Source organism: Mixophyes fleayi, chromosome 10 (genome assembly GCF_038048845.1).
Source record: "Mixophyes fleayi isolate aMixFle1 chromosome 10, aMixFle1.hap1, whole genome shotgun sequence".
NCBI classification, from domain to species: Eukaryota; Metazoa; Chordata; class Amphibia; order Anura; family Limnodynastidae; genus Mixophyes; species Mixophyes fleayi.
In genome coordinates, this window is record NC_134411.1 from 37,082,234 (window position 1) to 37,096,595 (window position 14,362).

Below are 14,362 nucleotides of genomic sequence, written 5' to 3' on the forward strand. Positions count from 1 at the left end.
TCACCAGCTTCCTGCTCTGTGGTCCCCATGCCAGGCACATTTTCGTGGCCCCTTGCAGCCCGTGGGAAGCCCCGCCGGGGAATGCTCCGCAGGGCCGTATTCTCGGACGTGCAGCGCAAAGCTCTGGAGAAAATGTTTCAGAAACAGAAATATATCAGTAAACCCGATAGGAAGAAACTGGCCGGGAAACTTGGGCTCAAGGACTCACAGGTGAGGACCCCCTCTGAAACCCCTACTTTATTAAGAGCAATAGATGACACATGATGATATATCCTGTAGACTGGGCAGTGTTGTCACACTTGGATATAAGTCTGGGTGACAGACGGAGCAGACAAGTGGATTTGTGGCCACTAAAAGGTATCACTACCTGCAGGATAATGATGGCTCCACATTTGCAAAATCTGATTTTTATTTTAATTTTAGGTAAAAATCTGGTTCCAAAACAGGAGGATGAAGTGGAGGAACTCCAAGGAGAGGGAGCTGCTGTCTTCTGGGGGGTGCCGGGAGCAGACCTTGCCCACCAAGTTTAACCCCAACCCCGACCTCAGTGATGTGGGGAAAAAGACTCTGGACGGAGAGGAAGATGCCACCATGTATCCGCGTACAGAGCTCCACTTAGTGGTGGACACACAGTTACCCCCCTCCCCCTATAACTCCAGCAGCCACAGCAAACAGTCAGACTTGTCAGACTCAGAGGACGGAGACCAGGAGGATGAGATCACAGTCTCCTAGTCCCTATTTTTCTCTCACCCAGGACTCTGCACACATGTATTATATTAATTTTATTGAGGAATTGGAGAGGTGTCTGAATGATGTGCCCCCTTTCTGTCTCGTGAAGCTCTATAAAAAGATTAAGGCAACGTGTCTCAGGCCAACAGCTGTGGAACTAGAAGTCCCAGCATCTCCAGGTAGTCAGAGGTTGGCAGTGCATGCTGGTACTTATAGTTCCACAAAAGGCGGAGGACCACAAGAAGCCTATCTCTCCTGTGTACATGAAACAAACTGTTATTTTGATGTTTATCTTTGTCCTTATTTTATATCTGTGTCCCGGGGGCCACATTATGGAGTCATCCTCTCTGATGGTAACTTGCTGTGTATCCACAGCTGTATATAACTGTACACTATATTGTACACACGCTGTATGGGTATTTTATGCCAATGTTATTTGTATATTTTAAATGGGGTAGAATTCTCTTTGTTTTGGGGGTTTGGAGTCAAAAAATTTAGATGCTTTTCTTTTTTTTACAGATAACTTATAAAGAAACCTTTATTTTGTATTCTACAGATGTACAGAATTTTATATGTGTATAATGAACAATGCAAGGACCAAATAAATAGATATTTTCATTGTTACTTTTATCCTTGTGCTTGTCCAGGATTTATTATCTGCAGGAAACAAGTTATTTATCATGTAGAAAAGTTTCATCCTTGAAGTAGACGGAGGCACGTTCTATGTTATCTGGAAGGGGTTTAATAATACATTCATTACATGTGGTTTACAAATACAATACTTGGGTTTATCCGCCTATGATACCTCTACTCCGGGGGTACCACACTTTAGGGGTACTCCTACCTTACTAAAAATTTTTTATAATCAGAGGTCACTAATTATGTATTTACAATGTTTATAAACCTCTGGTAGTTATTGAAAAGAAGAATTAACTTGTCACTATCCCTTATATGGTAATTCAAGTGGTTTTTCCCAGAGATGTCTGTTCCTAATATCAATGATCAATGATGATCAATGATAATTTTCAAAGGGAGATCGTTGTGTGTAATAATTTCTCCTTTCTCCTTTATCACAAACAGCAAGTTAATCAACTTCCAGCGATGGTTTATGATATAATCAGATTTCATTCCACATAGTTAATATTTTACCAAATTGACACAATACTATACTGTGAGTCTTCATTAAAAACAATTACAATTCAATTAGATCTGATTTTATCTGTTATAAAAAGAAAAGAAAGCTTCGGTTATTTGGAGATCAAGCAAAAAATAAAATAAAAACAGATTACGATATGTTTGGCCAACATTAGATATTGGCTAAAAGATAGGACAAAAAGCTCAAATAGCAAATCAAAGCATGGCAGTTATTCTCCTTCATATTTACAGCGATATCACAGACCATGACCTCTTAAGCAGCTTTTTGAAGATGGTAATTATGAGCAAAGAGACCGGATAAACAGCATGCCTTAATTACTCATAAATCATGAATGTGTCAAAGTTATATTATCTAACAAAGTTGTATATAGCGTGTGTGTGTATATATATATATATATATATATATATATATATATATATATATATATATATATATATATATATATATATATAGTTTAGTTGACCTGTAAGAGAGAGACCCAACGCCTCCCCCCATTACCCATCCTGTTCTATTCTCCGCATGTACCGATCATGTGATGTCACAGAACGCTCGATATTATGTGGACCCTACTTGTGTCATGGCACAAAAGAGAAAAGTGACCTGTTGCTCAAGACTACTTCCATGTCAGGGTGCCTCATTCATACACCTCCGTATCGGGGTGCCTCATTCATCCACCTCTGTATCGAGTGCCTCATTCATACACCTCCGTATCGGGGAGCCTCATTCATCCACCTCCGTGTCAGGGTGCCTCATTCATCCACCTCCGTGTCGGGGTGCCTCATTCATCCACCTGCATGTCAGATTCACTTCAATATCGTGGCTGCACTGTGGCACAGTGGTAAGCATTGTTGCTTGTTGGGGTTAAGGGTTTGACTCCAACCATGACCCTATCTGTGTGGCGTCGGTATGTTCTCTACATGTTGTATGTCCAAAAACATAGTGGCAGGTTAATTATATTCTGATAAATTGCATCATAGTGTGTGTGTGTGTGTTAGAGAATTTAGAATGTGAGTGACATGTATTCTCTGTACGGCGCTGTGTATGATTGGTGCTATATAAGTACCTTATAATAATATCATCCACCTCTATTTCGGGCCATTAATTCCTGCTATAGGTATTGCCTTGTGAGTGGTTATGTGGTTATTATAAAGGATTCTCTTATGGAATCAGTGGACCCTTGTTGCAATTACATTTTGACATTAAAGGAGAACTTCAGTCTGGAGTGGAGATCACTTAAAGTCGCAATAAAATAGAGATATGAAGCTCACAGGGTGTATTAGGGCGGCACCTGCTGGACTGCAGGGTCATTGCACCACAGGTGAGAGAAATCCATTAACTTTAAAGTTTGCCTTGTAGTTCTTTAAAATTATTCTGTTTATAAAACCTCAGCTGTAGATATTATTTCTGTTGCTATAATTATCTCCATAATTAATTATTTCAATGTTATTCACCAAAAAATCCTTTAATGATAGAAAACAGAGAGTTATAGTAAATTGAGTACATTCACGGGAGGGAAAGGTAACCAGCGGAGTACCCCAAGGATCTGTACTTGGACCAGTGCTTTTTAATATATTTATTGGAGACATTGCAAATGATATTGAAGGGAAGGTACACCTTTTTGCAGATGACACAAAGATATGCAACAGGGTAGTAGACACACCAGGAGGGTTAAAACAAATGATTAATGATCTAGATAGACTATAGGAATGGTCAAGAGAGTGGCAACTAAAGTTTAATGCCAAAAAATGCAAAATCATGCACTTGGGTCTCAAAAACCCAAAAGGTTAAATATAGTATTGGCGATGGATATCAATTAGACGGATCTATCAGAAAGGGGCACAATGGTGGATGTGACTGGGGTCTGGGGTCATGTTTACGGATTACACTGGGGGGTGGTCTATAGCTTTACGGGGGTATAAAGTATGAAATGTCTTGGGTAGATAGTGTGTGGGTTGGAACCAGGTCCCTCTGTGCTATTTAGGTGTTGTACCGAACCTATAGAAGTGGAGGGGTACGTATATAGGTAGACCCTCTAAAGGGGTCAACATATTCATTCTGCAGCGTCAGTTGCAGTGCCCCCTCCTCATATCTTATACAAACTACCATAAACATTTGTATACGAGCTGTGCGATCTTTATTACTATATAAACACGAACTTCAAATTTTGCATCCCGAAAAAAAAATCAAATTTTTAAAATTCTCATTTTGCAGCTGCTTCGGTTACCCTCATTACTGGGATACCCCAGACTCTACATCACGTTATGCTGCCACTGAACAACTTTGCTAATCCAGACACACAATAATTCTGTCTTTAATGTATTTTTTTTTTTTTTTACAAAAAAAGTTAAATATTTGGGGGGGGGGGGGGGGGGGGTCAGCAGTAGGAGATTAATGACGCCGGACAGACTTAGAGTCATTAATGTGATACCAGTGAGTGTCAAGGGGTCTTTATTTCATACTGACAAATTTATTTTAGTTTGATTGGCGTCCCGCCACTAAAGACTTATGAGAGTAAAATGAAATAATTTGCAGAACTCTGCAGCTAAAATAATAGATTGCAACAGAAATAAATCCTAGAAAGGTCATTTATACTAACAGCTAATTTCTATTTTGATATGTTGGACTTTTAATTAGGGGGGTATTCCATTGTTAGCGAGATCCCCGGAAAAACGAGTGCTCGAAAAATATTAGCGTTAATACGGTAATATGCGTTAAATACCGTTAATACGGTAGTTTACTCGCTGAATTTCATGAAATTCAGCGAGTAATTACCGTATTAACGCTAATATTTTTTGAGCGCTCGTTTTCGGGGGATCTCGCTAACAATTGAATACGCCCCTTAGAAAGGATGATAAAATTAGTGACACGTATTTAGCAATAGCAGAAAGAAAGACACAAATCACATTCAAGAGATCGTAGTTTGTACACATTAGCAAATGTTACAAATTGCTAATGCAACAAACATAAGATACACATAAATTGAAAGTAACATGTTTTTTTTTTTTATAAACGTTTAAGGAATATATTTATGAATGCTAATTTTTATGTTAAAATTATATTAACATGAGAGTCATGGAGCTATTTACACTGTTTTGTGAATTATTTTTTCTTTGCACAATTGCTAAACAAATGTTTATTTTTATTTTCAATAAGTAATGTTAGTGAATTTAATCAGTACATTTAAAAAACAAACAAGTTATTTGAAAGGCCACACACTTAGTGTAGCAGATGGTACATTCATATAATAATATTAAATCGCTGGAAAGAAATTATTATTATTATTATTATCATTTATTTGTTAGGCGCCACAAGGTATCCGCAGCGCCGCACACAGTACTAACAGTAGACTATACAGGGTGAAACCATACAGAACAATGAACAAAAAGTACCAATACTTCAGAAACTCCGGCCAGTCATATGCAGTAAATACGGAGCGGAAGAACAGGTATGGAGACAGGAGGGGAGGGGGCCCTGCTCATACGAGCTTACATCCTAAGGGAGGGTAAACAGACCAGGCACAAGAGGAGCCAGTTGAGGCAAGAGGAGAGAAGGGAGGACGAGCTAAAGGGAGGAGATGGGGGTTAAGTAGATGGTTGGTAGGCTTTGAGGAAGAGGTGAGTTTTGAGTGCACGTTTGAAGGAGCACAGAGTAGGAGAGAGACGGATGGAACGAGGGAGGTCGTTCCAGAGAAGGGGGGCTGCACGGGAAATGTCTTGGATTCTGGAGTGGGAAGAAGTGATAAGAGTGGAGGAGAGACGGCGGTCGTTGGCCGAGCGCAGGGAGCGGGCAGGAGTGTGAATGGAGAGGAGGTTAGAGATATAAGGGGCAGTAGAGAAAGCCTTGTAAGTGGTGGTGAGGAGTTTGAAAAGGATTCTGTAGGGGAAGGGGAGCCAGTGTAAGGCAAGGCAGAGAGGGGAGGCAGAGGAGGAGCGGCGTGAGAGGAAGATGAGTCTTGCGGCCGCATTGAGTATAGAGCGGAGGGGGGAGAGACGGGAGTGGGGGAGGCCAGTGAGGAGGAGGTTACAATAATCAAGGCGGGAGATTATGAGTGCGTGGATGATAGTTTTGCTAGCATCCTGAGAGAGAAAAGGACTGATGCGGGCGATGTTGCGTAGTTGGAAGCGACAGGCTTGGGTAAGGGAATGAATGTGGGGGGCAAAAGAGAGAGAGGAGTTGAGAGCGACACCCAGGCAGCGAAGTTGGGTGACAGAGGAGATGGTGGTGTTGTTGACGACAATAGAGAGGTCATCGTTGGATGGGAGTCTGGGCGGAGGAAAGACAATGAGTTCAGTTTTAGAGATATTGATTTTGAGAAAGCGCTCGGACATCCAGGAGGAGATGGCGGAGAGGCAGTCAGATACCCGAGTGAGGAGGGTGAAGGAAAGATCAGGAGAGGAGATATAGAGTTGAATGTCATCAGCATAAAGGTGATACTGAAGACCGAAGGAGGAGATGAGAGCACCAAGGGAGGAAGTGTAGAGCGAAAAGAGTAGAGGGCCAAGAACAGAGCCCTGCGGGACTCCTACGGGGAGAGGGGAGGGGGGGGAGGAGGAAGAACCAGACGTGGATACAGAGAAGGAGCGATTAGCGAGGTATGAGGCAAACCAGGCATGGACAGAACCAGAGAGGCAGAGAGAGAGAAGAGTTTGCAGCAGGAGGGGATGGTGTCAAAGGCTGCAGAGAGGTCAAGGAGGATGAGTACGGAGAAGTGACCCTTGGATTTGGCTGATAGGAGATCATTAGTAACCTTGGCCAGGGCAGTTTCGGTAGAATGGAGGGTCAAGGAGGGAATTGTCTGCGAGGTGCCTGGTTAGGCGGCTGCAGACAATCCGCTCAAGTAATTTGGAGGCATAGGGGAGAAGAGAGATAGGGCGATAATTAGCAAGAGAGGTGGGGTCAAGATTGGGTTTTTTGAGGATAGGAGAGATAAGAGCGTGTTTAAAAGAGGAGGGTACTACACCAGAGGAGAGTGATAGGTTGAAAAAGTGTGCTAGGTAAGAGCAGGCCGTTGGAGAGAGAGAGCGAAGGAGGTGGGAGGGGATGGGATCGAGAGGGCAGGTAGAGGATGGACAGGAAAGAATAAGGGAGGGAACTTCTTCACCGGTTGTAGGGCTGAAGGAGCACCAGAGTTGGTTGATGGGGGGAGGTGAAGCAATGAGGGTGGCGGGAGAAGGGGAGGAGGAGATGTTCAGTCTGATGGCCTCAATTTTGGAAGAGAAGAAAGTGGCGAAGTCAGAAGCGGAGAGGGAAGGCGGGACAGAGGGGGAGGGGGTGGGGGGGAGAGGAGGGAGCTGAAGGTGGCAAAGAGGCGGCGGGGATTGGAGGACTGAGAAGAAATGAGGGACTTAAAGAAGGATTGTTTAGCGAGGGAGAGGGCAGAGGAGAAAGGAGTATAATGAAAAGAGACGAGAATACGGACGGCTTTTATTGTACAACAGGTCCAGGAAATTGGAAGTTCCAAAATTTGTACAGTTGGAAACTATGATTGATGTATTCCGACTATTGATTGGTCGAATTAATTGATGTGTTGATTAATTTTAGCCAAAAGATAAATTCACAGTGTCTGCAACTATATATGTATTAATTTAAATGTAACATTTATTTATTTAAAATCTACTTTATTTTGCGGCAACTCATGTTTCGGGAGAACTGAAATTGTCAATTTTTGTCAAGAAAATTGTCAAGAAAATAAACAATTGGGACAAAGATCCCAGTTGAAAGTAATTATGATGTTTTGGATATTTGCTAATAATAATAATAATAATAATAATAATAATAATAATAATGTAATTTTCCTTAGTATATTTTCTCCACCAATCTAGATTTATATTTCTAATCAGTTGCTATTTAAATTAAATGATACAGTTAAGTGATTGAATTTCGGGCATTATGAATCTATGTGGACAGTATGACATCTTTTTACTTGACAATACTGACACCCGGTGGCCAGAATAGATACAGCGACTGGGTGGCAACATCCAATGGTACAAACCAGGAGCATCATCAAATATTTCTCAAATAACATGTTATGATGATTATACTTCTCTACTTCTACTAACTACAGATTTTTTTAGGCAGCAGAACAATCTCAGATGTGATTTCAATAGTAAGATAGCCCAGTAAATAATGGTTTAGCCCACAACATCATCATCTATTTATATAGCGCCACTGATTCCGCAGCGCTGTACAGAGAACTCATTCACATCAGTCCCTGTCCCATTGGGGCTTACAATCTAAATTCCCTAATATAGACACACACTCACAGACAAGGAGACAGAGAGGGAGGGAGACAAACAGAGAGGGAGAGACTAGGGTCAATTTTGATAGCAGCCAATTAACCTACCAGTATGTTTTTGGATTGTGGGAGGAAACCGGAGCACCAGGAGGAAACCCACGCAAACACAGGGAGAATATACAAACTCCACACAGATAAGGCCAACAAGGTCACTTCCACCCCAGGGGCACTTTGAGGTGGATTCAGGGGCGACCAGAACATTTAGAACCGTGGTCTTGGATTCATTTTCAGGACCCATTTTGTAATTAATCATCTACATCCTTCATATATTGGACTGTTGCCAGCAAAACAATTAGAGATATACAATGACTTGCACAACATAATAATGATAATAAGCCATTATTAATGGTTAAGCTGTTGCATAGTTTTGTGGGAACTTCATAACTAAAAGCCTAATGACATTTTCACTGTATATGTAATTCTTACTCCAGTTTTCCTGTCTGTTTGCCCCTGTTATAAAGTGTAGAACGGGGCACTAGTCTCCACAGAAGAGCAATACTTCCTAGTCTTGTGGGACTACAAGTCCCAGCATGCACTAGTCTAGAGTCAGTCTCTCAGATACAGTAACCAACAGAATGTAAGAAAATGAATGTCTTATTGTGCCATTAACAAACTCTTTGTACATATGAGGTGTCACACACCAGGCTCTCAGGTTCTGTCACTTACCTCTCAGCTGTCCCTGCCGTCCTCAGGTTCTGTCACTTACCTCTCAGCTGTCCCTGCCGTCCTCAGATTCTGCTGGCTTCAGATCTATCTGCAAGATGCTGCCCAGTCTGTCTCCAGTCCAGAGATCCCTCCAGAATCAGAGTATGGGTGTGGCCATCTTGGATTCGGTCACATGATTCCTCTCAGCTGATCAGGTAATGATAGCCTCCACTTCATTTTTCCCTCCAAAACCAGTCCCTGGGAGCTGCCATCTTGGATATGGTCACCTGATCCATCTCAGCAACTCAGAGTGCTGCTTCTGCCCAGCTGACCGCAGTCTCCAATCAGGAAACAACAACAACAACAACAACAACAACAACAACAACAACAACAACAACAACAACAACAACTATAAAAGGGCTTCCTGGAGCCCTGACCAGTTATCAGTGAAATGTTGTATTTCCAAACGCCAACCTGGTTCCCAGCAGTCTGCAGTCTTCCCTATTTGTTCCAGCTCAGACAGTGCAGTTTGCATTCCGGCCCCAGCAGACGTGGACAATAGGTAGAGAGGACCCTGTCCACGAGAGCTTACATTCTAGAGGGAGGGGTGGTGACAGACAGTGGGACCAACGAGGATGAAATGGAGATGACAGATGAGGAAGAGGAGGTGATGGATTTAATGGCTAGGAGGTGGTACTCTAGGCGAGCTTGAAAACGTTTTGAGTGACTGTTTGAAGGCCTGAAGGTTGGGGGAGAGTCGAGTGAGACTGGTCGGGAGTTCCAAAGACTGGGGGCAGCACGGCAGAAGTCTTGGAGGTGAGCATGGGAGGAGGCAATGAGAAGTCAATTGAGGCGGAGGTCAGAGGAGGAGCGGAGTGGCCAGTGTTAGATCTAAAATTCTGATCCAAGTTTGCCCTCTGGTGTCAAGTATATCTGGAAGCTCTTTAATCAGCTGGAGAGAATAGACACAGACCAAGTTCTGTATACAAGCACTTGGTCTGTTTATTGATATAAGATACAAGTCTTTATAGCCTACTGAATATATGAATCCTACATCATAAGCATACAATAGTCTATGGGATGCGCTGCGGATTAACTATCTCACGTATTCTTGAGGTGTTTAACTTGCTCCCCCTTCTCAGGACAGATGTGTCAATTATTCTTTTCCCAAGGGGGGCTGGAGGTTTATCTCCTGTCTGCCATATCCAAAGTCATGGGCACAGCTCCCACACTACAAGCTGAAAATGAAACCACCTATTGTTCACAAATCTTGCTACATTCTTACAGGAGTTTTATGTCAGCTTAACCTCAAGGCCATGATGGGCTTACATCTTGCAAAACTGCATTTCAGCAGAAGAATGAATAATCTCTTTTAGCAAATAATATATCTATGCGAGTTACAAAAATGGCTGAACAAAGGCTTTATGAGGCCTTAACAAAAAATCATATTTAACACCGGGTAGGTATGTACCTCGAGTCAAGATCAGAGATCTATGGGGGAGAAGTGATGGTAAGGAGCTTGATCTGAATTCTGAAACTGATAGGAAGCTGATGAAGGGATTTACGCAGAGAAGCAGAAGGGGAAGATGAGCTTAGATGCAGCATTCTGTATGGATTGAAGGCCAAAAACGCGAGGTTACAATAGTCGAGACGAGAAATGATGGGTGAATGGACCATTATAATATTATATTTATTTACACCCAGATGGATTTTTGTGGAGCATACAAGAACAGCTTTGACACTTCAGTATCATTTGAGAAGGATTCTGAAAATAAACAAACACTTCTGAGGGGGTTTTCTTTAGAAAATGCCAGATACAGTCAATGAATACGAGAACGGCAACATTTTCTACACTCCTGAATGTTACATGAGGAATTAAAAAAACCAGCTGTAGCATTTAAAAAAAAACCCAAATAAAACCAAATGTCTACCCAGATGTAGCTGGAATACACTGTTTAGTATTTCTCAGATTTTACGCTGTCCCATACATGTCATCTCCTTTTTATAGTGATACAAAGGGTTAGGACAGGTGCGTGCAGGTGAGATGTAGAACTCAAATTACTTTTGGATATTTTTAAAAAAATGAAACTGTGGATGTGCCATTTTGTAGTATATTTGTACGTGCAGTTTCCTGGGAACTATAATGCAATCATAGGATTGTCCTTTAGTATATAAAACATCCCTTATTCACTGAGCCATAGAAAAGAACGACAGCCAGGATAAATAAGCATGGATTTTATTTCATCAGTAATAATTTAAGACTGGTACAATCATCAAGTTTTGTTCGTCTTGACATGACATGATCTGATCCGACCATGCGAAAATTCTTAAAATAATAAAAATAAAATGAAAAATAACCCAAAGGCGAAAACCTTACACAAAATACTCAGTTCCTAATTCTTTGTTTGTTTTTTTTTAAAATGTCTAAAAAATCTCATCAAAATTGCAGCAGTTTAATCAAAATATTTACAATTTATATGTTACAATGTGAAAATTTACATCTCGTCATAAACAGGAGAAACATTTCTGTACTATCCACAACAAAAGTATTAACAGACAGATTTAATACCCCTCTGCATTCACGTCACATATTTAAAATTTACAGGGAGTTGAGGGATTTACTTTACTATATATCATTATTAATGCCGTTTCTGAACAGGTCAGTGTCAGGCTTCCTTTAATAATAATGTTGCATAGAATCTGGTACGAGAGGAGATACAAGTCGGTGGTTAAAAGGCGATTTGGAAGTAATGTCTCGTAGAACGGAGGAAATTCAAGTTCAGAGATTCTATGTAATGGCCAGCCCAGGTTAAATAGAACAGTCTTAATACACTGATCGTGCATATATACCCATTGAGCTGGCGCGAGTGGCAAGAGTGTGTTAAAAATCAGCTACTTTGCAAAAAGATTAAAAAAAAAATCAAAACGTGGCAGGCAGACCGGCTACCTGACAGTATAGGAGGACAATACAGTGTTATATATAGAACAAACCCAACGCATTTCAGACACTTGCACTCATCAACATCAGACAAAGGATTGTGACTTATTTACAGAACCCTAAAACTATAAATATAGATAATTTTTTTTTTTATTATTATTTGTGAAAATTGTCAGTGATATGAAACATCCAGCCATATTCACAGTTATGGATTTCAGTGCTGGGGGCGAGAATCAGGGAATTGTCTAAATCTCTGCGACGGATGGACCGTTTTGTTTGTTTTTTTTTTCCAGCTGGATATGCTGATTAGCCGAGCATAACGTTTGTCATTGAAGCTTTCAATGCTTTTATTAATAGAAACAAGATCCACCATTCATTTGAGAAAATAGTGGAATCTGTCACATAACATCTGACCCCATAGGGTCAATAACAGGTCGGTAAGGGCGTGTTAAACCCTGAAGTAAAAGCTCACAAAGGTATATTTCAGTGCAATGTCATTGTAAGATTGTGTTTCTGTCTTGCAATTCTTACATGGTCCTAATTCTGAAGTAAAGTTTGTCATTTAAATAAGTAAAACGCGTGAGGTATTGAACAATTTCTCAAACAGTCAACATTTATTTTGTCCCGGTGTCTAAATTTCCTGTGCTGGACTATGAAGAACGGCAGATAAAATAATACATACAGGATGAGGACATTCATCCCATAGGTTATAGAACCGGATGCGTTGGGTTTAGCCCTGTATGGATAAGTAGCGGAATGCAGCGGTAACGTTACAACTAGACAGAGAATAGTAAGGCAGACTTAGGTAACTGCTCTCTCCCCAGCTCCGACTACACTGCAAGTCCTGAAATTAGCATCTTAGACACAGCTGGGAATTCAGTTTGCCTACCTCTGTAATAAGGCAGTTGAATGGTTAGCACCAAAAACATAGATGACCAAACTTTGCCCACGTCATGTTGGTGCTCAAGTATAACCTGAGGCTGCAGACAGCCAATGTATCGTATACATAGATAGTACATTGCAAATTGCAATAGAGATGAGGTGTTAATGTTTCCCAACATGAGTGTAAAGTCTGTGATCTGCCGTTGTCCATGAGCCCTAAAAGAATGGAACGAAAGACACCGGGCACAGATGTAGATAGAAAACGTGCAGAATTCTCTCGCTGTACCAACCTCTTTCTCTCCTAACAATGCAAGTTAGACAGACGTCGGACGGTTACCGCGGGACCTTTCAGAAGACTGGTAATCCCCCAATCACTTGAATGTCAACGAGTATGACACTGTCTAGTAAGTATTCAGTGTTCGCCCCTGCAGACATGATCAAGGGATACCAGAAAGGGTGGCGGGTCAATTTTTGGTTTATAAAAGTCTCAATGTATTTCACAACATTTTTTTTTTAGAACTGGTCAATGATCGTAACCTAAAAATTATCTACATTTCATGAGCAAGGCCTTGTGGAGGCAACGAGCTCTTTGAAGCCCAGGGTATCGGAGGAGAATGGATAACGTCCTGCATAGCTGTATGACGTTTTGCAGCAGACGCCAGCACCGGTTAGGAACACCAAAAGCAAGGCAAGCAGCGTAGTCAGCGACTATCTGCGTTGAGGTTACCGAGTATAGCCGGCTTGTCCCCCGTGTGTGTTTGGTTAGAGCAGCATAGGGTGTACTCTCTCCCCTCCCTGGGGTAGCACGGAGCCCCTGTTCTGTTCCTCTTGCATTCAGAGAACATAGAACGAAAACATTTTCAGTGTTTCAGGCACGGGAGCCTGTTGTAAGTAGTGCAGTCAGTATTCTTACACATTGTCAGCTAAAACCGGGTATTTCATAGAGCGGCCAGCGCCCAAACCCATAATAAAGTCTAAAGTGTCTTTGTTCTGCCCCGGCACCGGACCTGAAGCAGATCCTCGAGCGCAGAAGCGACCATCAGTGCATCCTCACAGCGCAGACTCCAAGGATGAGTCCAGGATGTCATCGTGATGGCTGGTGCTGTTGGAATCACTGTCGTAGCTCTGCGGGCTGGAGTAATTAGCCGCCTCCTGGAGCCTCATCAACATATTCATCTGCAAGGACATGACGAGAATAAGCTGCAGAAACTGGTTTACAATGTGAGGCAGCTCTGACCTATTCAACACCGTAAAACTGGCCAGACAATATCTGTACAATCACATCAAGGGACAACCGAGCCGCACACAATCAGATCGGAAGTCATAAAACAGGTGATTATGTCACATATATGATAATTCTGTTCTGATGACGGAGCAGGAGCCGTGTAGGACAGTTGTAGGATAGTTAAGCTTTAGTGTTCTTTAGATTTTGATTTGTACAGTTACAAAACACACTCTACAATCAGCTTCTGTTACTTTGCGACTGTTGATTGACTTTGTCATCTACTTTTGATCCCATAGATTCTTTAACAATTAAACAAATGATCAGATTGAATTATCAGATTGTAATGTATTGTTTAATATCTTGCTGGGTGCTAAAATACTATCTATACACTGTCAAAGTCACTGTCTCTGTGCACAGTAATGATTTGATTTGGTTCCCAGGCACCATATCCATAAAACACAGCACCCAATCTGAGATCTGTGCTTCCCAATG

The 14,362-nt window shown here is 41.6% G+C and overlaps 2 protein-coding genes across 9 annotated transcripts in view; one reads left to right on the plus strand and one right to left on the minus strand.

Moving 5' to 3' along the window:
* Nucleotides 1-1,318, plus strand: part of DBX1 (developing brain homeobox 1) — a 3,804-nt gene extending 2,486 nt beyond the window's left edge. Inside the window, exons 3-4 of the mRNA XM_075188439.1 lie at nucleotides 8-210; nucleotides 424-1,318. Coding sequence (XP_075044540.1) covers nucleotides 8-210; nucleotides 424-732 — 512 coding nt within the window. The 3' untranslated portion in view covers nucleotides 733-1,318. The remainder of the gene's footprint in view (nucleotides 1-7; nucleotides 211-423) is intronic.
* Nucleotides 1,319-11,045: 9,727 nt separating this feature from the next.
* The window catches only part of NAV2 (neuron navigator 2), a 157,509-nt gene continuing 154,192 nt past the window's right edge, over nucleotides 11,046-14,362 (minus strand). For all 8 annotated transcript variants that reach the window (XM_075188435.1, XM_075188431.1, XM_075188432.1 and 5 more), the window contains one exon: nucleotides 11,046-13,821. In XM_075188435.1, coding sequence (XP_075044536.1) covers nucleotides 13,696-13,821 — 126 coding nt within the window. In that variant the 3' untranslated portion in view covers nucleotides 11,046-13,695. The remainder of the gene's footprint in view (nucleotides 13,822-14,362) is intronic.